Here is a 24,978-nt window from a genome sequence, read left to right as displayed (position 1 = left end):
CTTGACGCCACTCATTCATGGAGGTCCTAATGGCAGGTGGGAATAGGCTTCAGATATTACCAGTGACAGATTTTTATGGAAACAGCTTGACGTCAAATGCTCCAAACGGCGCGGGAGGGTCTAAGTCAGTAGGAATATCACATTAGGTTTTTGAAATAAAACTTTTTAATAGCAGGAAAATGCAGTGTAGATACCTCAGAATATGCCTTTTGTTGGATTTCAATACCAGAAATAGTGCTTGGCGGCGGGGCTTCGCCCCGCGCTGGGGGAGCTCCTACCGCTCCCCCAGACCCCCTTGTTAGTAATGGCGGGGAATTTACAATTTATGGAAACAGATTAACAGCAAATGCGCCGAATGGCGCGGGAGGGTCTAAGTCAGTAAGAATAACACATTAGGTTTTTGAAATAGAACTTTTTAATAGCAGGAAAATGCACTGTCGATACCTCAGAATATGCATTTTGTTGGTTTTCAATATCATAAATGGTGCTTGGCGGCGGGGCTTCGCTGGGGGAGCTCCTAGCGCTCCCCCAGACTAGGAGCTCCCACAGACCCCCTTGCTACAATTTTCCCACTAACTCATGGGGAACCTATTCTAGGGCACAATAAACGTCTTGCGAAAGAATGAAGGGTCAGAATGTAATAAAAATTATGTACACACACACACACATAAATACATATAATTTTTTTTTCGCGGGGGGGGGGGGAGAAAAATCCGCCCCCCCAACCCCCCCCCCCCCCGAAAAAAATCCTGGCTTACGCCCATGATTATACCCCACGTCTCCTCTTACACATTATTAATGTTACTGAAAAAAGTAAAAGTAACAAAAGTAAAGATACTCTTTCAGATATTGCGATTAATTGGGCAGATGATGTAAAGGTCATCTGTTTCTGAGGCCCACAGTTAAGTGGGCTGCACAACGACTACCCGCCTTTACTTATTCGCAACTAATGTCATGTGCCCACTCAGAGATGCCCTAAAGATACCAAAAATAAAAATCTCCCAGTATTCACCAGGACTCGAACCCGGGACCCCCTTTAATTCGGAAGCCAAGCGTTATTTCTTGTTCTTAGGGTTACATAATGAAAACTGAATCTTGAAAAAAAAAAGAGACTACAATATTTAGAATTTACCGTGAGAGTAGCCTACCCTAGTTTAAATAAATATCAAATGAAAGATTTTTAAAATGAATATAACGGTCTATAGAGTTGTATCTTTAGTGTTTAGGGCAAATTAAGATTGAATTCCTCGTTGAGAGTATCTGATACTGTTTTGTCCGTGGATGACTTGCGCCTTGACTGTCTCATGGGGGATGTGCTAGGATCAATCTACAATATACACACAAGTAGAAAAAAGATATTAATCTCAATTTGGTGTGATAGGGGAGATTTGTGTATATTATGTGTGTATTGTGTGTACATTGTTTGTACATTGATTTTGTACAGATTTTGTATTGTGTGTATTGTATGTGTATTATGTGTGAGCATTGTTTGTGGATTGTGTGTGTATGGTGTGTACATTGTTGTTTGTGTATTGTGTGTGTACTATGTGTTTATTGTTTGTGTATTGTTTGTGTATTGTGTGTGTATTATGTGTGTTTATTGTTTGTGTATTGTGTGTGTATTGTGTGTGTATTATGTGTGTTTATTGTTTGTGTATTGTGTGTGTATTGTGTGTGTTTATTATTTGTGTATTGTGTGTGTATTGTGTGTGTATTGTGTGTGTATTATGTGTGTTTATTGTTTGTGTATTGTGTGTGTATTGTGTGTGTTTATTATTTGTGTTTATTGTTTGTGTATTGTGTGTGTATTGTGTGTGTTTATTATTTGTGTATTGTTTGTGTATTGTTTGTGTATTGTGTGTGTATTGTGTGTGTATTATGTGTGTTTATTGTTTGTGTATTGTGTGTGTATTGTGTGTGTTTATTATTTGTGTATTGTGTGTGTATTGTTGTTTGTGCATTGTTTGAGCATTGTGTATGTATTGTCAGGCTAGAAGTCCGATGCTGTGTTTGTTTGTATAATCCTAACATGAAAAGATCAAGATAATGAGTTTCAAAACGACTCTCAGACAATGGTTAAGGAAATCAACATCTTACCTTCAGAGTACTGGTGATAGGATCAATGTGAGCCTTCTGGAACGTACGTGAGTACTTATTGTAGTCAATATCTTTAGCTCTCCGCTCTTGTTCAACCCTGACCTGCTTTCTGGAGATATTCTTGATTCTCTTGTCGCCGAGTAGAAATTCTCTGCGGTAAACATACGTATAAGAAATTACGAGATCTTCTAGAAGGCTTGGTGGCCGAGTGATAAGGCGCTTGGATTTTGAACCGAAAAGTCTCATGTTCGAGACTGGAAATTTAAACTTCAGGATTCTTATGACGCCCCTGAGCCCACCCAACTCGAATAGGGGAGAAATGGTAGTTAGTCGTTCTACTGGCCACGTGACACCTTCTTTAACTGTGGGCCATAAAAGCCCAGATCGAAAGAGATCACAAGGACTCTAAGGGTGCTCTATCTGAGATCTAGCAGACATAGGACTTCAAATCAATGCGACTATAAATAATAATGATCAGAAAATGTTATTGATTTGTTACGTAAAAATAAAATCCGGTACATCCGGTTTAGACTGAAGACACAAGATTTATGTTAAAGAGCAGAAAACGTATGACGTCTAGCCCCACAGACCTACAATTTAGTCCCACGGCTTGGACACGCTCAAAACAAAAGCAAAAGATTGAATCTGCCAGAAAAGAAAAGTAGCTTTGCACACAGCCCTGACACAAGATGCAGTCTCTCATTCAATCTACATTTGTTAAAATAAAAAAAAGCTTATATTGAGTGAAGGGAGATCACCGAACATTCGCTACCATATCTCAAGAATAAGCAAGGCTTATTTGCCCTTTTTCTAAATAAAACAAAATAAATTAATTACTACTCACTGATTAACTAATTTCGTCAGTTTTTATTTTTTATTGACCCATTTGTGCAAAATTTGAGTGAGAATGGGAAGTGTGGGGGGACAAGAATCCACAGAGACAGACACAGGAAGTGAGCTAATAAAATGTAAAAGTAGGCTTATTTTGTAAGAGTAAGACTATCTATGGACAATGATCAGCCTACTTCAGATCAATGATTCCGTCTTCATTGGTGTCCATAAACTCCATAATTTTATCCAACACGCTGCTCGTGACGGGCAGACCTGCTTCCTATGAAAAGAGACTTTTGATTTATGAATGTCAACTGTAAATATAGCATTAGCGATTCTAGGTTAGTGCATATACATATTGATTTAAAATAGCTTTCTCTTATAAGTTATAATCTCAACAAATACACCTAAACACTAGTATATATATACTAGTATATATTGCATGGGCGTAGTCAGGGGGGGGGGTTTCAACCCCCCCCCCCCGAAATGAAATCCCCCCCCTCCTTGGGGGGGATCGGAATTTAGTGAATGATTTTTTGCTTTGATTTTGTTTATTTTAGGTGAGATTTTAATACTAAACCATCAATTGCCCCAGCACAACCAATGGGGTTTTGAGTTTAAAACCCCTTAACAGGGGGTTTTGAGTTTAAAACCCCCTACCAGGGGGGTTCGAGTTTAAAAAACCCCTACCAGGGGTTTTGTGTTTAAAACCCCCTACTAAGGGGTTTTGAGTTTTAAACCCCCTACTTGGGGTTTTTGCAATTAACCCCCCCCCCCTTCTATAAAACAAAACAAAAAAAATGCAAACGAAAATCCCCTAATTCCAAGAGCACAGTTAAGGGAGATTTTGATTTTAAAACCCCCTCCAAAATTTACGATAAACCCCCTCTTCAATATAAAAAAAGTTAATTACGCACTCAAAATGTTATGAGCGTAGCTAATGGGATTTGACTTAGTTTTTAGTTTAAACCCCACTTCAGCGGGGTTTGAAGGTAAAAAATACCTCTTTAATAATAAAAACAAAGCAAATTATACACTCAAAATGTTTTGAGTGTAGTCAAAGGGGTTTTGAGTTTAAACTCCCCTCCAGTGGAGTTTAAAGCTAAAAAGTACCTCTTCAATATAAATAAAAGCAAATTACTCACACTAAAATCTATGAACGCAGCCAAAAGGGTTTTGAGTTTAAACCCCCCGCCGGTTTGAGGCTAAAGATTACATCTTCAGTGTAAGAAAAAAAGCAAATTACGCACTCAAAATGCTATGAGCGTTGCCAAATGGGGTTTTGAGTTTAAACCCCCATTCAGAGGGGTTTAATGCTAAAAATACCTCTTCAATATAAAAAAAAAAGCAAATTACACACTAAAATTATTTGAGCGTAGCCAATCCAATCGGGGGTTTTGAGTTTAAACCCCTCTTCTACAGATGGCGTTTGTTTAAAGTTTAAAAGCCCTCCAGATTGTTTTGAGTTTAAGATCCCCCTACAGAGCATTTTGAGGTGGAAAACCCCCAACAGATGATTTTGACTATAAAACTTCTCTTTTCGATATAAAATCTAAAGCAAACTACAGTCACTTAATTCCAAGAGCGTATTCAAGAGTGGTTACACATTTTTACCAGTGGCAGGGCTCCCTTAATAAACTGTAGTGAATAGTCATCTGCCGAAATTGAAAAACACTAAATGTGGCTCAACAAAGATGGCTAAGACAGATTTTAGTAGTCAGTTATAGAGATCGGGTTTAAATCAAGGAAATCCTATGCCGAACTGAGAGTCGACCCTTTAGTAAGATTTTGAGAGAACGACGCATGAGGTTTGCGGGACATGTTCTCCGACAAAATGAATTACGCATAAGAAGAGTTGCAATGATATCCTAGTACAACTTGACGCCACTCATTCATTGAGGTCCTCATGGCAGGTGGGAAGAGGCTTCAGACATTACCAGTAACAGATTTTTATGGAAACCGCTTGACTTCAAATGCTCCGAACGGCGCGGTAGGGTCTAAGTCAGTAAGAATAGCACATTAGGTTTTTGAAATAGAACTTTTTAATAGCAGGAAAATGCACTGTAGATACCTCGGAATATGCCTTTTGTTGGCTTTCAATACCAGAAATAGTGCTTGGCGGCGGGGCTTCACCCCACGATAGCGCTCCCCAGACCCCCTTGCTAGTATTGGCGGGGAATCTACAATTTTTCCACTAGGTTTTTGAAATAAAACTTTTTAATAGCAGGAAATTGCACTGTAGATACCACAGAATATGCATTTTGTTGGCTTTCAATACAAGAAATAGTGCTTGGCGGCGGGGCTCAGCCCCGCGCTGGGGGAGCTCATAGCGCTCCCCCAGACCTCCTTGCTAGTAATGGCGGGGAATCTACTATTTTTCTTCTAACTCATGGAAGAACCTATTCTAGGGCACAATAAACGTCTTCCGAAAGAATGAAGGGTCAGAATGCAATAAAGATTATGTACACACACACACATAAATACATATAAAAAAAAATTCGCGGGGGAGGGGTCGGGGGGGATTCTTCCCCCCCCCCCCCAAATCCCCCCCCCCATGATACGCCCATGATATATTGTATATATATATATATATATATATATATATATATATATATATATATATATATATACAATGTTTGTTTTTTTAATTAGGTAAAGGTACTCAGTGATGGATTGCCTAACTTTTAACTACTAATAAATTAATAATAAACGTTAAAATACAAGAAAAGTAATAATTTTTTCCCACATTGAAAAAGATGCCGGTACGCCGGTGCGTACCGTCACAAAAAGCCCTGTATATATATATATATATATATATATATATATATATATATATATATATATATATATATATATATATATATATATATATATATATATATTGTTGTTAAATACTGTACAATGTGCAAAAGATGACATGCATATGTTGTTATTGCGGTGACGATTGTGTTAAGAAGGTGTATTTGTGTCATCTGCTAAAATTGAGAAAAGACTAAATGTGGCTCAACAAAAAGGGCTAAGACGCAGTTACACAGATGGGGTCTCAAACAAGGAAATCCTATGCCGAACTGGGAGTCGAACGCTTAGTGAGGTTGTGACAGAGCGTCTCATGATGTTTGCGGGACATGTCCTAAGACAAAATGAACTATGTATACCAAGAGTTGCGATGACATGGAGGCCAATACAAGGACGTCTTCGTATAAGTTGGCGACACACCTTCATGGAGGACCTCAGAATAGTGGACACCAGAAGGGAAGAGGCTTCAGACATTGCCAGTGACAGATCTTTGTGGAGACAGCTTGACGCCCAATGCGCCGAACAGCGCGGGAGGACCTAAGTCTAAGTAAGTCTAATTGCAAAATTGTGTACATCGGGGCAATAGCGGCTGTCTTTATTTAGAATTCAGTAAGTAGTCAGATATCTTACAACTATTAATGATTGAAAACTTGTGTAGTTTATTGACATGAAAAGGAAAAGTGCTAGGCAAAAGAAAAGTGTCTCACTTCAAACAGGTTGTACAGCTCATTCTTCTGTAGACCATCATCTTTATCTTTGTTGATCTTGTAGAAAAAGTCTGCGGCTCTCATTTTTTCCTAAAGTTTAAAACAAGAGAAAGTAAAAACTGACTTCATTGTAGGCTGTAACATTTCTAATCTAGACGTATGAGTGTGTGCTACACTAAACATAAAACAAGGCCTTGAGATGAAAGAAACAAGTACCATGGATGAATTAATAGATTTAATTATTTTATTGCCATAGTAAACAAATTCTTATGGCAACAATGGCGGACAAAGTTTTGATAATAAAATAAATAAATGAATATCTAAATATTTCCTAATTATAATAATAGGTATGACAATACATTAAAATGCCTGGGATTGTCGGTGTTGTTTTTTTCATGAAAAGGATGAATGTATTCTGTAACCCCCGCCCCCTGGTTGTCATCAGTGGCAATGAGTAATTCGATGTGGATGCTCCCTTTTTAAAAGTGATGGCTAGTGTCAAACAAAGTAATTCTCGTATTCAGCAAAGAAACACGAAAAGAAGACCCACAACTATTTTCGACAAACCCAATTCCCTTTACTGAAAGCATGCTAGCTGTACAGCTTTGGATTTAGGAAATTATATCGAGCAAAAATCATTTTACTTAAGAAGGTAAAAAAATTTAATGATGTCATTACGCATCCACGAATTTGATGGGCCTAGCTACTAGTATATAATCAAGAGTATCTATCTTTGTTTTTGTTTACTTTTAACAAGTACAACAACTTGAGTGGGTCCACGTTGTAAGCGCATGGCAGGCCCACCATCTCTCTCATCTCCTCGGTGGTCAACTTCTTCACTGGTAATGACAGCTCGTACTGGACTATGAAGAATCTGTCTTTTTGAATCTCTTGCAGCAGCACCACGAACTCTTTGTCCACAACAACTCCCTGGACATAGAAGCAACAACGAAGATGAGAATCTATTGTTTCTATTCATTCTATAGGATATTCAAGGGATGTGAAGGTCAAAACGAGAGACACTAGATGCCTCAACTGATGGAAGAAGCATTGGCTACAAAAAAAATCTGTGAAGAGTTCTCTACATCATTTTAATGTTTTATAATTAAAGGGGAGTAACTTTGCTTTATTTTTGTACTCAAGAACGGATTTAGGCTTCATAAGGCCCTAAGCTTTTTGACATATGGGGACCTTTGTAATCAACACAAGGCAATTGTTCCTTTGCTCTATCTTTCAACATGATTAAAATATCCCTCGAGTCTCAAAGCTTTAGTTTGTGTTGCCTATAGGTAAATCTAGCACTGTCTGTGATTCAAGCGGAAGAAGTTACAAATGTTCTTTGAGGAAGAGATGGAATGTTCAGTTGAAGTAAGCGATATGATTTTCTGTACAACAGCTCCACACTTGATGACCTTCAGATTTTGGGGTCTGGGTAGTTTTATTCTTATCAATAGTAGGAAACATTTGTCAAGGGTTCTTTGAGGATTTGAGCCTCTCAAGCCATCACTGATTTAGAAACTAATAATACATTTTACAATGATACTTTTTTTATATTTTCATTCTGGTAGACTCTATGAAGATTTTACATAGCTATTCAGATTATCAGAATTTATGAATAATTAAAATGACAAGTAACGTCACAAGTATATAAACGATTTATCAAATCATAGTTCATCCTGACATTCTAGTGCTATAGCCCATGAATTACACTTACATCAAATAAAATATACGATTGATCTGAGACTGGGTGGAAAAAAGAAGGGTTTATAAGCTACGTTTTGTAATTATTTTCAAATTAAGTTTAACAGTAACAAGACATTCAATCACTGACCTGTAGATCAACATTCTGAAGTCCAATGTGATTATTCTTCCTAATGACCGAGAGTATAATGCTCGTGAAACCAGCAGTGATGGGGTTAAAACCGATCTGAAACACACACACACACCATGAACTACTTGCTCTGTTAGACCAAGACACTTTGATACACATTGTCCTATGTGGAGACTTCATACATGGAGGCACATCTATAAATAGCAAGTCTTTTTTGGTGTATCGGGTGTACAGAAGACTTCGGGAATACCCAAAGTATTTGAATAAACGTAAACAAAACAATGTGAGCCTGTTTCTAATCTCTAAATGTTTCCACTAAAGAAATGAGACCTGAGCGCCTTTGTTATAGAGTCAGTGTGTGTGTGTTTCTATAGTGATGGTGATGTTAACGATTGGGTGTGAATGATGCAAAATAAGAGGCATTGTCGGCGGTCTTAGTTAGGGGAGACGACTCCAGAACGTGAGACTGAAAATATGTGCTATTGTAGTGAGTTAGATTTTGTCTAAAGTCTAAAATACTATTTATATAATTACTAAAGTCTACTATATTTATTGCATTTCATCACAAGTTGATTTCGTCTGTATTATAATAAAAGTCATATTTAATATTGTTCACAATCTATGTTATTTAAGTTATTTCAAGTTTTACAAGTTAAGATATAACACACAGGATGGCTGCTTGGTCGGGATGGCTGTCTGATCGTGTGGTTTGCGCGCTGGACTGTCGTTTGGATTTATCGATGGTCCAGGGTTCAAACCCTGCCCGCTCCAATCCCCCGTCGTCCTGCGGGAGGTTTGGACCTGGAAGTAAACTATCTTCAACTCGGAAGGAACATCCGAAGCATGTCAAACAAAACACCTACGGTAGTTGAATTGTCTACCAGCAGTTTGGTGCTACACGTCAACGACCGTCAATAACAGCACTGAGTGTGAAAGCGCGCTGTACCACAAACAAAATGTGATTGTACATGTTCTATTATCTGACCGATGACCAACCTTCAATATGTGCAATGTTCTGTTCCTGGCCACACCACGCAGCACCTCCAGCAGGGCCGGTGGACCAATCCTGTTACAGCCCAGGTCCAGCTCCGTGATGGTCGTGTTCTCTGAGAGCATGTCTCCCACTGCCACGGAGCCTTCGAAACCAAATCCATTCCAGGACAAGTTGACCGTACAGATCGAAGTGTTCCGCTGAGAAATGGAAGAATTACATCACGTGTTGATTTAAGTGTGAAATTTGTTGTGATTACTATGACTCATTTCTCAAGTAAAAGCAGCAACATTTGCCATAGAGTTAATTTGGTTCGAATATTTCAATTAAGCAATTAAAGTTACTTAAATGATCAATTAGGTATATACATTTGATATTTAGTTCAGTTTTTTGATGTTACGTGAGCCGAGACAATTTAGAATAATCTAGATTATTAGTCATGTAGTATATGAATAAAAGAAACAGTGACAGTATTTTAATACCAGAGGTGTGAAACTAATTAGATCTATATTCATATCTAATTCAAAAAGAAATAAAAGTTTGGACAATATATTGTTATAAACTTGGTGGTGGCACAGAGAGGGGTAGTGGTGTGTGTGTAGTCAGCCTACGCAAATCGCCCCAGGCCAGCGCTAGACGAGCGGTCAACCGTGACGAGTTACGACTGTCAGCCGAGTCGAGTGTCAACAGGACAGTTCGGAAAGGATCGCCGTCGTGAACAGAGCTCAAGAGCGTCACGAGAGTTATAGTCATCTGACCACCTAGAAACGTCGAGCGGCGTTCTGTCCGGTTCGAGAAGGCCAGTAGGGACCCTATATAAGAGCGGAGGTGACGCAGTCAAGACGGTTGAGAAAAGGGGCTCAATACAGCAAGGTTCAGAAAGCGGGTTCACGACAGGAGTTCAGAACACGGTCGACTACAGCACAGTTCAACGGTGTGGTTCTGTACGGAGCATTAGGACGGTTCAGTGCGGAGTACTGTCAAGTACAGTTGAGACGAACGGCGTCTTGATCTTGGTCTGTGATCGAGTCCGACACAACGAGCCCAAGTGTGTGAAGTCAGTCCCGAACTGTTGAACCCAGTGCAAGCCCGGAACGAGACGGAGAGGCCAGTGCAAGACTTGATACGGCGGAACGGTGTTATCGGAGAGATATTTGTTATCGCAGAGCTATTTGTACTGTTCTACGTGCTGTCAATTGTACAGTATTGGCTGTTATTTATGGACATTAAACCTTTACGTTATTTTGGAGCCCTGACTTGTCAAGTTTTTAAGTTGGTGGTGTATGGTGCAGTTTGCAGAGAGCCTGGATAGTGAGATACGTAACAATATTCTGATAGAAGAAACATTATCGCTGACCTCTCTCTCCAGAGCTCGGTTCCATATCAAGGTGTAAACCTTTTAAGTGATTAACCACGCAGTACAATGTACACTGTAACTCTGATCAATAAGTGTGTGGTGAATTAGTAGGTGTTTAAGCTATAGACATGTATATGTTAACACATACGTACATGCACACACACACACTCACGCACACACCTATATATACATATAGTTTAAGCTTTGCTCTATTTAAATGACTTTAATTTAAATTTAAAAACACAAGTTACTTTGTTATGCAACCCTCTTCACATACGATATTCTATAATCTAGAACTAATATAAATATTATTTTTGTTACGTTTTAGGGGAGATGATCATCTTTTTAATAATTAGATAGTGTTAACTCCCATACTGTAAAAAAAAATATAGGACGTAATCATCTTCTTTTTTGAAGTAACGTCTGTATTATATAAGTTAAGATAAGATAAGAGCGTTGCTCGAATGTCGTCGGATCAATACCAAATTTAAAAAAAAAAAAAAAAAAATCATTATTTTTTTGTCTCTTTTTTCTTTGACAAATTATTAATTGTTAATCCTTGTATCTTTATGTCTCTGGTGGTTTCAATATTTATGAAGCATATCTTTGCTTTAAAAGAAAAAAAAAGTCATAATTATTATTATTATAATTTTGTAAGGTAAGGGTTGGACCAAACGAAGGCGTTACATGGCAAAGAATTTTTTTTTTTTTTTTTTTTTACATTCCTTTGGTGTGAGATTTATAATCCAGGTTGGAGTGGCTCGTGGTGCTTTATTTGTACTGGGGACTATTTCACACAAAAAGAATAAATCAATAAAAATTGCTCACAGATACTATATTATATCTTTTCAGTCTGTGGTGATTCTAACAGAACTCCAGGACCTCTCGGTGTCAACTGGTGGAGATTGTTTGTCCCCGGACTTCATTGGGGAAAAACATTTTCGCCAGACCAGACATACTGGAGTGCATAATTAATCTTAGATTATATCTAGTCCTCTAAGTTCCTCATGGGCTCACTACAATGCTGTGTGGCCTCAATCTTGGGTTGACGACAAGTTAACATCTGAAAACCGGTACCGGTCTGTCAACTTGTGGAGGTTTCTCTACTAGTGATTTTGGGAAAGCAGTCATAGTAATAGAGTTCAGCCTGTATACAATGGCATGGGACTTATGACTGAGTGATGTACACGAACAATTTTTTGTGTTGATTAGCTCCCCTTGTGGTACATAACAGTTTCAGGAATTCAATCGCTCCAACAAAAACATTTATACTTCTTGGAACCTTTGGGCTTCCATAGGAAATAAGGACAGATCCTTCCGAAAGAATCCCAATAACTTCGTTCGTCTACAGCAAAGGACAATGGACAACCCGGTGATCGTCAAGTTTGGACAGTTTATGAACAATTTTAACGTGAACTGTTGTGTAAACCGTAAACTTATGTTAGTGTCTTATGTGTTGTTGGCAATGTCATCTCTTCAGTACTGAATAATAAAAAAAATGTTTTTTAAAAATGTATAATGTTTCTATTAACTCGGTCTGTCTGGTACAAAGCGTGTTCAAGTTTTTTCTCCAACTGCCCGTTTTCGGATTAAGTTGAAACTTTGCAAAATTATTTATTGTGTATAACAACACGTGAATCATTTTAAAAAGTAACCAATCAGTTAATTTGTGGAAACTAGTTAATTCTGTTCTATTTCGCAATGGGGAATAAATAAATAAGTTCATTTTATTTTATATGCTAAAGGGGAATAAATTTTTCATTATTGATCTAAATGGCTGTAATTGTGTGGTTCTTTCCCTTACAAAAACGTAGTTGTTTTTAAAGTCATTTTCATTTTACTTGTTTATTTCTGGGAGGCGCGGTGGCTGAGCGGTTTATTACTAGCTTTGCTTTGTTAATGAAAGAAATAAAGAGATTTTTTGTCTACATTGAGTGGACAAGAATAGTTTTTTATTATTCCAAGGTGTTAATGTACCAGCAACAAACACACCCTAAAGGCTGTGTGATTTGAACAGATCTGTACTAATGAACCAGAGTGACCTGTACTGTATTCAATTATAAACTCAATTCATTAACGAAATCCACTTCTATATCCATACAAGTTGCTTTAATAACAGCTAAAATATGTGATTCTTCTGTTTGTTTACCATTCCTTTCTTCACGTGACAACAGTCCTGAAGAAAGCGGTTAAAACTTGATACGTCTTAGCGAAAGTCCGAGGACCATTCCTAGTGACTTCCCAGGACCTGAATTCAACACGTTGGCCAGTAGATGAGCGTTAGATTATACGTAAAACTATCATGAAATTCGGTCTATTTTAAAGTATTGTTTCAACATAACTTTTGTCGTTTCTAAATTAACGAACCCAACTAATTGACTAACTTATTATCGATGTAGTAACATACATTCCTTTCTTTCAGACCGACTGCAGAACAAGCTTCATTAATGGCGACTATCACAGACTTTATTATGAGTCCGATACGGCGAAATCAAAAAAGCATTCAGTCAGGGTATATTGTTCACCGTGGATTTAATAAAAAGCTTAATGCACAATTACAGCGACACAGCGGAATGCAAAAAAAAAACATGCCTCTTGGCCGCTGGACACATTGCCTACGTTGACACGTGAACATTACGCGTTACTTCTGTGATTGGGGAGTCAACTTGTTAGCGTGAACAATGGGATGTAAATGACAGGGGTCCCACTGACCTTGTCCTGTGTCCAGGCACCAAGTGTCTTTGATGAGAATAATACAATAAACCAAGAACAAAGACTGGGGAGGGGTTTATGTCATTTTATTTAACTTGTTTTTTTTTTATGCCCCAGAGATATCACAATTAGAAAGCTATGTCTCATTGAAATAATTATCTCTAATGCAGTACATTGAATTTTCCCCGTGGATAAGGTCATCTAAGTTACAGTTTATAGCAATACATTACATAGCACGCTGGTTAAATCTATTTGTTAGGTTCACATGCCAATGAGGTATCCCCAAATTTTCATTCGTTACTGATTAGACCAGAAAAAAAACATTCAAATTACTGGTGCTAGGCTGTGACCGCAATCGCCTGCTAAGCAAGATACAATGTGTTATTTTCTTGGTGAACTTCGTTCTGTCCCTTGTAAAGAGTCCCTCTGTTTCTCTGCTGATACTAGTTTGTAAGGGACGTACTATGTCGTTTATCTAAAAATAAAAGCCACCTTATTATTTATAATCAATCTCGTCTGTAAAAAAGTTCAGCTTCATTAATAAATCTGTCAAGTAGCTCCCGAAGCAGACCTGGAACCAGGAGACTAAGACGAAGACAAGTTCGCTGTGATAGACTTGAACCCAACAACTTATGACTAACGTTAGACATTTTTCAACCATGGAAACAAATTCGTTCTATCAAGACATCGTGACGAGATAAGAGGCCTTAATTGTTGCACTTACCTGTAAACCACGAGCCACGCCTATGGCTCCATATCGTCTGATGTGGTTCCAGCTAAGGTCAAGGACCTCTAATGTTTTATTCTTGGCTGAGAAGGTACCAAATAAAACAAGTAGAGATGAATGAACTGAACGTTGAAATGTAAGACCTAACTTCCTGAGTGTTATCAAGGTCATCTTAACATAAACCATAAAACAGCGGATCTCAGATGGTGAGTCATGGGGGGGGGGGAGGAGAAGGGGCGACGAGCTCATAATGGAGGCTCTTTAAATTTATTTTTTTTTTCAATTAAGACAAACGATGTTTAATTCTTGTTCTAGGCTTAAGCCTATGTTTAAATATTAACCATGTAAAGATATTATCAATGTCTTAAAATTTAATTAAAATAAATTAAGAAGTCTTTCACTATTTAATTAGGACCTTTTAAGGTGCATACCATTATTGTTAGAAAGTCTACAACAATATGGACTTCAGACATTACTAGACGTCTCCGCTAACACGATTGTTATTGACTTTCTCTTGTCAGAACGGTCGAATTTCTCCCAACTCTTGCACCTCTTTATGTTGGCGACTATCGCTTGACCAAGTCCTCGACATGACGTCTTACGTAACATGAAGATGTTCTTACAGCGATCATGCTCAGACGTACGTGCGCTCTATGTAGATCGACTGTTCCTCGTATTCTAATAGTGTCAGTGCTGCCTTCTTAATTTGAAAAGAGTTTAGTTACTAGGGTCAATAGCACAATCTAGACGCCAGGAGAGCACCGTTTTATAGCTCAGAATGCCAGAACATGATTTAATTGTATACTTGCCAAATGAAACAAAAAAAAACACACACAAAAATACTTGTTATTTAAATGATTATATTTAGCCTCAACAGAACAAAAACGTCTTGGAGCAGAGCTGATGAAGAGTAATACGATCTGGACGTTGAACCAGATGTCAACCCCCAAAGATGACGTAGAAGGCACCAACCCTAACGCATGATGACCACGGAGCCTTTAAGAAACAATGCATTAGTTTTATTGTCTTATAAGGACAAAGAGAGATGAGTAGGGGATTGTGCTGGTCACATAACACCCGCGTCATAGATGACCTTTACATGATATGCCCTATAGATCGCATGGTCCGAAAGGGAGTACTCTTTCCTTTAACCAGTGGTAATCAGTAGCTGCCTTTTTGCAGAGTGTGATTGAATGGGTACTTAAGCGGCTTTTACTAAAGGATTGTACATAAGAAAAAATGAAAAGACTTAATCTTTAAGCTTTTAATGAATTAATGAATACTCACACAGCGCTTCACCAATAGTGATACCTCCTTTCTCACTAATCTCATTATGTCCGAGAAGTAGCGTTTTAATGGTACCGTTACACTGTAATGATAATTAATTACTGTATTCAATGGATTTCACCCATGCGTTAAATATAAATTATTCCAACACTCTACATTCTTTAGCCCATAGACTTTTTTGGTTAAGTGACATTATGTCAAACAAATTTTGTGAATCATTTATCTTGACCTTAGTGTAAAACAGCATCTCTTAATTCCAGAAACATGTTTTCTCAATACCAGGATTAAAAAAAAAATTATTAGAATAATGTTACCATTATTTTGGTTTGATATCCCAACAAACGGAGCAACGTGCCCAATACCATCTGTAACCTACAATCAGTTCTGTAAAGCTTACCTTGGGGCAGTGTTTCCCAATTGTTTTCCTTAACGGAACACTTCGCACAATTTGGGACACACTGGCTAAGGGAATAGCATTTAAACTTGCGACGGACACTTACTTTCAGCAGCTCTCCAACTGTTAATGCGTCACGATCATTGAGTCGGTTACCTGAGACATGATCCAATAATACTTTGTTTTAAAAGGTGATACTATTTCCGACGAAATTATATATATATATACATAAGAGTGTGTTTTTAATCTCAGTATCATTGTTTCAAACTTCAAACAGAATTTCGACTATTAAAAAATGACACTATAAATAAATCATGTAATCAATGAAATGATTCCTAGCCATGGGATGTCTTTGCCTTTCATTCATCTCACTTTTATTGCAATCGTGAACTAGTAAATTGAACTTTACAATCAAGTGGAAATCAACGTCCTCTTTTATTTCCATTGGAATGATATACATATGGTTACTTTCATGCATAAACATATCATAAGAAGAACTAGTCGACCCGCGGCGTAGAGTATGCCGCTATTTTGAAGGGCCGGCCTTATGCCACTGCAACCTATGCGAGCGCAGTGGGCCCAGGACTTTCATAGGCCCCACGCTAATCCTAGGTATAAATTATTAAATTAAACCATTTTATAACTTAAAACAGATTTACTGCGGCCTCCTGATTTACCAGGTGCTCATGGAAATCTCCTGAAATTGCATAATATACGAAAAAGTCCTGGAAATCGCATAAAACTCATAAAAATCTAAAATATAGACAAAATTGTCATTTTGGGGTGTCATTCAATAAGGAAAACGCCAATCCTACGCGCGATAAAAAAAACGACATTGTACAATTCTTGTAATTGTGGAATCAGGTGAAAGAAGCCTCTTCTGCCTCAAACTAATGAAGAATTACTTGAGGTCAATAATTCTCGAAGATAGACTGAAACATTTGGTAATTCTTGCTACTGAGCGTGATCTATATAGGAAACGGAATTATTATGATATACTGTATGACTTCGCTACACGCAAGGCACGTTAAGTAGTTCTGTACGTGGTAAAGAATGAATAAAATGCAAAGACGAATTTATTTTCTAATACAAACTCTTAATTTTCATTTATTATCCGTATCCCTACCAAAACTGGCCCTGCGCAATCCGTTTTGCATAGGGCCCCGAAATGGTTAAGTCCGGCCCTGCTATTTAGTAACGGGCGAATACAGAAAAGATTACTTGTTCTCGTGTTCTCGTGCCCCCCCCCCCCCCCTCTTTCCGTGACTTTTGGTGATGTCTGCCATGGTTGGGCCATGAAGAGAGTTATATATATATATATGTATATATATATATATATATATAGATAGATAGATAGATAGATAGATAGATAGATAGATAGATAGATAGATCGATAGATAGATAGATAGATAGATAGATAGATAGATAGATAGATAGATAGATAGATAGATAGATAGATAGATAATAATAATAATAAACTCGACTGGCAGCGCCCGAGAATGAATACTCGTTCGTTTCTGACATAATAATAATAATTTAATTTAATTTAATTTATAGAGCTACTAACAAACATAATGTAGGCTCAATGCTCTGTGATAACATTACAAACATTAACACGAGAGCTAAAATGACAAACTAATCTAACAAAGTTTTGAACAATAAGGTCTTAATGTTCTTCTTGAAAATAGCATGTTGTCTTTCTGAGATCAATGGCATTTTGCTGAATTTTAGTACCTGTCAGATCCAGTCTAGATATACAGTTGTCTTCTGTGAGGTAACGACTCAAAGTGATCACCGCAGAGCCGCTCAGATTGTTGAACCCTAGGCCCTGTCAAGAGACAACACAGTTATCTTATCTTATCTTATATAATACAGACGTTACTTCAAAAAAGAAGATGATTACGTCCTACGCGTCATGCATTTAGTCATGCATATTAACCAATGACTTTAATTCTGCCAAGTCACTGGTTTTCCTGGCTAGCTCAGGCAACCCATTCCATGCTCTAATAGCACTAGGGAAGAAGGAGTATTTGTACAAATTTGTCCTAGCATATGGGACGAAGAATGTGCCTTTATCTTTGTGTCTTTCAGAGTATTTTATTAAATTTTGTTTTTGTATTTGAAGATTATGGTTCAGTGTTTTATGTATTATTGCTACTTTACTTTTCAGTCTTCTGTCCTGAAGGCTTTCTAAATTTAGTGATTTTACTAAAGGTGTAACTCTGGTTAAATGTGAATATTCGTTTGTTATGAATCTCACTGCTCTATTTTGTGTCTGTTCCAGTTTCTTAATGTTTGCTTGAGTTGAGGGATCCCAAACGGAGGATGCATATTCTATTATTGGCCTAACCAAGGTTAAGTAACATTTTAGTTTTATGTTCTTATTTGATTTATACAAATTTCTTTTAACACAGTTATGTGAAATACAACGTTGACAAAAACAATTTTATATCAACCTAATTGCTCAATAGCTGAAGAATTATAATTTAAAAACATTTCAAAATAAATGGGGTTTTTTTTTTAGTTTATACTAGATGACATCTCACATAATTCAGGTTGAGGGCGCAGTGGCCGAATGATAAAGCTCTTGGCTTCCGAACCCGGGTTCGAATCTGGGTGAAGACTGGGATTTTAATTTCATGATTTGATGGACACCCCAGATTTCCCCCAGCTTAAATGGGTGTCTAACTTACAGCTGGGAAAAGTGAAGGCGGTTGATCGTTGTGCTAATGTGCTGGCTACATCGGTTGATCGTTGTGCTAATGTGCTGGCTACATCGGTTGATCGTTGTGCTAATGTGCTGGCTACATCGGTTGATCGTTGTGCTAATGTGCTGGCTACATCGGTTGATCGTTGTGCTAATGTGCTGGCTACATCGGTTGGTCGTTGTGCTAATGTGCTGGCAACATGACACCTTCGATAACCGTCTGGCTTATAAACAGATGAACTTCACTTCATCTGCTCAATAATGATCAAGGTCTGAAAAAGGAGGGGGGGGGGGACTTTACTTTTTTACTAGTTCTACATGTAGCTCTAATCTCACTTCTTCACGGTCCACATTAAAACGACTACTGAAAATATATAAATCTTCTTTCTAATGCACCATAACATTTCTATACATCTTTAAGAGTGGCGCTTTTATTTTTTTTTTCTAAATTATACGAGGTAGCTCAATTCAATCCTCAATAACTCTACATGAAATATCAACACAGCGGATAGTGTTGAAACCTACATATATACATGATCACACAACAAAATGCATTGTCTCTAACTTGTTCAATGTTGGTCGAGGAGAAGGCGCTTTAAAAAAAAAACAAATGGGGCGATTCATTGGACGACCGTATATCCCCGCCCTGGTTTAAACAATGATATCCCTGAATGACACTTTTGTGTTCAGTTAGTGCTTGTGTGCTTGGTGCGGGGGGGGGGAGACGGCTGGAAGAGGAATAACCTAAACAAAAGACACCACCAACAACATCCCTAAAAAACTCGTGTGTGTAAAATAAAAAAAAAAAGACCAAAGGGATTCGAATCGCCAGACTTTGTGTTCACTGCACATGTTACCTACCACTTGATAGATTCCAGGCAGCCAGTCCAATAAGTGTAAGATTTGATCAATGCTGTTCTGGTTGACACAGATACCAGTCAGGTCGAGACTAGCTGCTTGCTCTTCCTCCTGTTATCAAATAAAAGCATTACAAGAGAAACAAAAGAACTGACGGAGTCTAACCTATCTCTATGTATAGATATATTTCATTCTCGCTTTTATTGCCTCGCTCCGTCTGTCTGTCTTGTCAAAACCTTTCACATATTATTTCTCCCATTTTCCATTTTCAAATGGGGGGGGGGGGGGCAGGGTAACATAACTTAATCATTAAGAGCAATATAATCGCTCCACAAATTAGTTCGGGAGAGATTGTCTTGTAGAAGAAGTATTTTGTATTTTATTTTTCTTCTTTATGTTTAACCTGAATGATTAAAACATTTGAAAACAAAAAGGGGTGGGGGGGGGGTAATACTGTGTATTTCTATATGTAAGTCTTTTACAATGAACTAGTGACCAAGAAGTCTTTTACACTGAACTAGTGACCAAGAAGTCTCTCAGACAATTGTAATGTTCATAAAGCCTACATTCTTATTTTAATAAAAAAGTCAAGTTCCCATTTCAAACCTTGTGATCCATGGGAAAGATGATGTAACGGTCATCTGTTTCTGTGGTATACGGTTAACCAGGGTGTCATATGGCCAGCACAGCGACCAACCTCCTTTACTTTTCCCCAACTGATGTCAGGTAACTATTAGAATTGGTGGACTCAGAGGTGCCCAAAAGATCACAAAAGTAAAAATCCCAGTCCTCACCAGGATTCGAACCCGCGATTCCTTTACGTTCTTATACTGATTATAAAAGATAGTTTGCTTTATTTTACAATACAATACCTCTATTCAAGTCAAACCTTTATGGAACCTGGACACGGAGCTCAAAAACGCCTCTAACGATTTTCCTAGAAATTTAATAGTTGAAGTATATTTCTGAGAACAGAATTACTAGCTCGTTGGCCACACTGGGAAACCTCTAAGTTGACCGTTAGAATTTTTCAAAGTAAAAAATTTATTTTTTTTTAACTAGGTCTAGAAAAAAACTCTATAGATCCAACATCGGTTTTGAAAGGACTACCGCTTTTTTGAAAAAAAAAAGACAATAGCGTCCGGGCATGTAAGGCATTATTGAATCAAGAGTTTAATAAATGAATTAATAATTTTATGGACTGTCTGCTAATGAACCTCAAGTTTTGGTGACGCAACAAACCTCTTTTCCAGTGTAATCTACATCTATTAATCAATGTATAGGCCTCATAAAACAAAGAATATGAAATCAATGTTGACGCTCTGCTTTATAAGTTGCACTTGTCATTTATCTTGGGACTCGAAAACAAGCCGCATAATAAGTGGTATACAGGAGATGATATCTTTTTTAAAAAAAGTATTTTTAATGTTTTTCTTGATTGTTTTTTAATGCTCTCTCTAAATATTTAAACACAATCAACCATTTCGTCTATAATTGGCACGCACGACTATAACACACAGAAACACTTGCGACGTAATTATCTTCTTCATTTAAGAAACGTCTGTAATTTATAAGATGTGATGATAGATAAAATAATAATTTGAGAAAGCATCCACATCGTCATTAACAGACAAGATTACATCTGAAGGGTTATGGGTTATTGTATCATTATTAGACAGAGTACTTTAATCTAACTCTGTGATTCAACTGACATCTGTGATGTTTGTGAGGGGGAAGACCGTAATGCTCTCTCTAAAGCTATTGTTCTACTTACTTTTAACGCTAAGCAAAGTGCCATGACATCTTTAGGTGTCAGAGTTATGTTTTTAAAGGATAAATCTACACTTCCGAACTGTGAGAACACCTTCCTGGTTGAAAGTAATGTTTTGATAGATCAATAGAAGTTTGCATAATAAATATATGTATGCAATTAGTCATAACTATATATAGACAAACTGAAAACAAATATAAGACAAACTGGCAGGCCTTATACACAATGACGCAAAGTACATAAAATAAAATTGAAGACAATTGAGGTCTAATTATATATAATATATATTTCATTATTATGAATCAATTTATACTCATTTAAAAGTCAAAGACAAATGGAATATATTAATAAGACCCAAACTAACCTCACAGGCAAAACTCCTAATTTCTTGCATATGTTTTTATAATGAGCCACACGTTTCTGTAAACTATTTGATACTTGTTCTGTCTTAATTGACTTACTACTTGGCTGAATTTCTCTTGTATGCTTCATGCTAAATCTAAACATATGTGCAATGTTTATAGAATAAGGTTTATATTACAACAATCGCACTATAGTGCTGGTCCACTGTATCCTCAGATCTACTGAATTAAAACCATCGCTCCTAAAGTGGGTGGTAAAATGATTTGGGAATGAAAGGGACGAAGTGACATCAGTGATTGGAATGTTAAGCATCTTCATCTTCGATCGGATCATAAGTCCATGGTCTTTTATCGATCAAACAATCAGATGGACGGCTGCGCAAAATGTGGTGACCAGAAGTGTGAGTGTGTGATAGGGGAAAAGGTCAATGCAATCAAAGGGTTCAGTGTAGCGAGTTCTTTCTGCTCAATTGAAATCAAACTTCAAACTTAAAGATAGTGGAAGTGCATGTCCACAGATTTGTGGCGATCTCAAAACATAAACAAATAACAACTCAAACAAAAATTAGAAGAAGAAAAAAATATAAACACGTAGGCCTAATTTAGAATAGTTGTTTTCTATTAAGTATTTTCTGACCTAAACATTTTCTGTTACCAAGGTATGTAATTAGGAAACCAAATAGTATAAACTTTAAAATCTATTTGACTCCAGTGGATCAGCTGTATATGATATCAGGGCCGTCCTAAGGCCCATTAGATCGATTGCTCCTAATTGGGCCCCGCGATTTACATTTAGCTTATCACTATCAGTCATGGCTCATGTCACAGGCTTTGAAAGATGTAGGAAACAAAAAGTCTTTAAAAAAACGGTTAACATATTTAGTCTATTATACGATTGGCATAACTTTAACTAACCCACTGGCGCATATTGGGTTTGCGTTGCTTCCTAAGCATTTTGTATAATAAAAGTTGATATAATGTATTCATTTACAGGATTAGTTGTTATTCTCACAAAAAGGGCCTTGCAAGCATATATTTTATTGGGCCCCTTAATTCGTAAGGCCGGCCCTGTTTGATATACACAAAAATTAGTTGGGGGGTGTTCTTCTTCTTGTTTTTAGATATGAAAGAACGTTAATTTTTTTTTAATTAATTTTCATACAGACATTATGAACGATGAAAAAAAAAAAGCACTCTATATAATGGTTACAATAATAATGAGCAAAGCCGGCCTTACCAATAGCGGGGCCCTATTTAATGGATGCTTGTCAGGCTCCTCTTCTACATTTTTTTTACAATAACAACATTTAGTAATAATTAAATCATTATAGCAACATTTTGTTATACAACATGCATAGGAAGCAACTCAAACGCAATAGGTGCCAGTGGATTCATTAAAGTTACGTCAATCATATTATAGGCCTACACTGAATATGTAAACCATTTAAGTCCTACATCTTAGAAAAGCCTGTGACAAGACCCGTGACTGAGAGTGATATGATTAATGTAAATTGTGGTTGGAGCAATCGGTCAAATCGGCCTAAGGCCGACCCTGTGTAAAGAGACACTTGTGGAGTTCAAGAGACGTAGGGGTTAAAAAAAAATGCAATCAAATTAAAATTAAAGTATTTAAAAAGTAAAGTTCCCTTTTAGACCTTGCGATCTATCTATAGGGCACATGATGTAAAGGTCAACTGTTTTGGTGGCTCATGGTTAACGAGGATCTCATGTGGTCAATACAACGACCGATCGCCTTTACTTTTCCCCAACCAATGTCAATAGAGCTGGATGGACTCCGAAATTATAAATCCCACCAGCATTCGAACCCGTGATCCCCGATTCGGAAGCCAAGCGCTTTACCACTTAGCCAAATGCAGGTCATTCAAACTATTGTAAGGAAACACAAATTTATGTATTAAGTCTGATATGACCACTGAACAGAAACATACATAAGTAAAGACTAGTTGTTCTTCAAAGAAAGTTTTAAGAAATACGATACAATGGGAATAATTCAATGACTGTTTTTTTTCCTTTACCTATCCCTTAGTCTGTTGGGCCGTTGGGACACCACGCAAAATTTTTCGACCGTCTTTCTCCATTCCTCCCTGTCTTTTGTCTTGTTGACGCTTTTGTGAAAAAAATATTTTATCCATAATCCCCCCCCCCCTTTTTAATCTAAAGAGGTGATTCCCCCCTCCCTACCACACACACACACACACACTTTTGAAGACTATCTTCTTCTATTTAACGCACGAGTCGTCAGTGTCTTCAATTCTGATACTATTTGTGCCACTATATCGCACTTTCCTTTCCAAAACATCTTTATAAACTCAAACACAGACATAAATATTTATGTTTGGTAAAAACAATTGAAAAGGTGGGAAGGGACAAACTTTGAAAAGTGTCAGATTACAAATGGTCTTACTTTCATCTAAAAATATAGAGATTCTATTAGCTCGTTTTTAAATCTACCTAGATCTATATATTTGTAATCCTTCATGGTAGCTACTAGTTAAATGTTTTCTTTTTCAATTCAGATTTTGCCACTCCTTACATAAGAGAAGGGAAGAGAAATGGGCAACAATCTATCCAGCCACTACTGGACACCCCACCCCCTCCCCAGCACACGTCTCGCGCACTTCCTGTAGAGCCACAGTCCACCTGTGATTGGTTGCATTTGAAAACAAATAGTTCTCGAAGAAAAAAAATTATAATGTAAGGCCTATATATCTGTCCATAATGTTTGGTCGATTAGGTGGGGGGGGGGGAGACATATCTTTGTTCTCTAATAGACTCAACATTATCTTTAGCGATCTTAACATTGATATAAGGATATACTAGGTGATGGCCTTTAATAGAACATCAAATGTGGGCTGGACAGACCATAGGCTTTAGTTGGATGGACGCCAGATTGGACGGACACCAACATTGTTTAGAGAATAAAGGATGAGGCGATAGAGAATTCAAGAGTTATGACCTTTATAGGGAGAGGGGGGGTGTCATTGGAGATTTTAAGTGACGTAGTTACCTTGACATATATTCAAAACGATAGAAAGAAAAAAACAAATAGAGATAGTAAAATAAGGAGTCTCCTTTTCATTTTTTTAAGAACCTTCTCGCCTTCTTCCCTACCGCAGAGTAAATGAAAATGTTCCTTACTTCCCCTTCCCCTCTTTGTCCAGGCTAGATAAATCTTGAACATGTCACTCTATAGTGGGAAGTAGATGAAATATTAAGTTCTAAGTGCTAAATGTACAAAAACTGACACATTGAAAGAAAATAATTTAAACTAAATCATTCAAAATACGTGCAGCCAGTTATCTCCTAATTTGCACATGCTTCTTGAGAAAACAACAACTAATAAACGCTGAGTATATCCATGAGTTAATATAGTCACATATGTGAATATGGAATTACACTTAGTGATTAGCTTTTCTGACTAATAGTAGCCTGACACTAAGAAAGAAATAATTAATAGTAGAACTAGACCGAGTAGAAGTCAGTTTACTAAGACACACACAATCAAGACCAGAATTTGATTCGGGATTTT

At 37.3% G+C, this 24,978-nt stretch overlaps 1 protein-coding gene across 1 annotated transcript; it reads right to left on the bottom strand.

Moving 5' to 3' along the window:
- Positions 1-1,160: 1,160 nt before the first annotated feature.
- Positions 1,161-21,558, bottom strand: LOC106060885 (leucine-rich repeat-containing protein 74B-like). Its single transcript, XM_056039338.1, has 13 exons — positions 21,431-21,558; positions 21,070-21,163; positions 19,299-19,406; positions 17,465-17,558; positions 15,734-15,886; positions 14,047-14,132; positions 9,259-9,453; positions 8,263-8,358; positions 7,179-7,361; positions 6,432-6,521; positions 3,123-3,208; positions 2,098-2,248; positions 1,161-1,327 (listed from the first exon to the last, which is right to left on the bottom strand). Exons 1-13 carry the CDS (start codon positions 21,556-21,558, stop codon positions 1,223-1,225), a joined length of 1,569 nt encoding a protein of 522 aa, XP_055895313.1. The 3' UTR covers positions 1,161-1,222.
- Positions 21,559-24,978: the final 3,420 nt, after the last annotated feature.

The sequence above is a fragment of the Biomphalaria glabrata genome, chromosome 8, assembly GCF_947242115.1.
Source record: "Biomphalaria glabrata chromosome 8, xgBioGlab47.1, whole genome shotgun sequence".
NCBI classification, from domain to species: Eukaryota; Metazoa; Mollusca; class Gastropoda; family Planorbidae; genus Biomphalaria; species Biomphalaria glabrata.
This window is presented reverse-complemented; position numbering and strand designations above follow the sequence as displayed.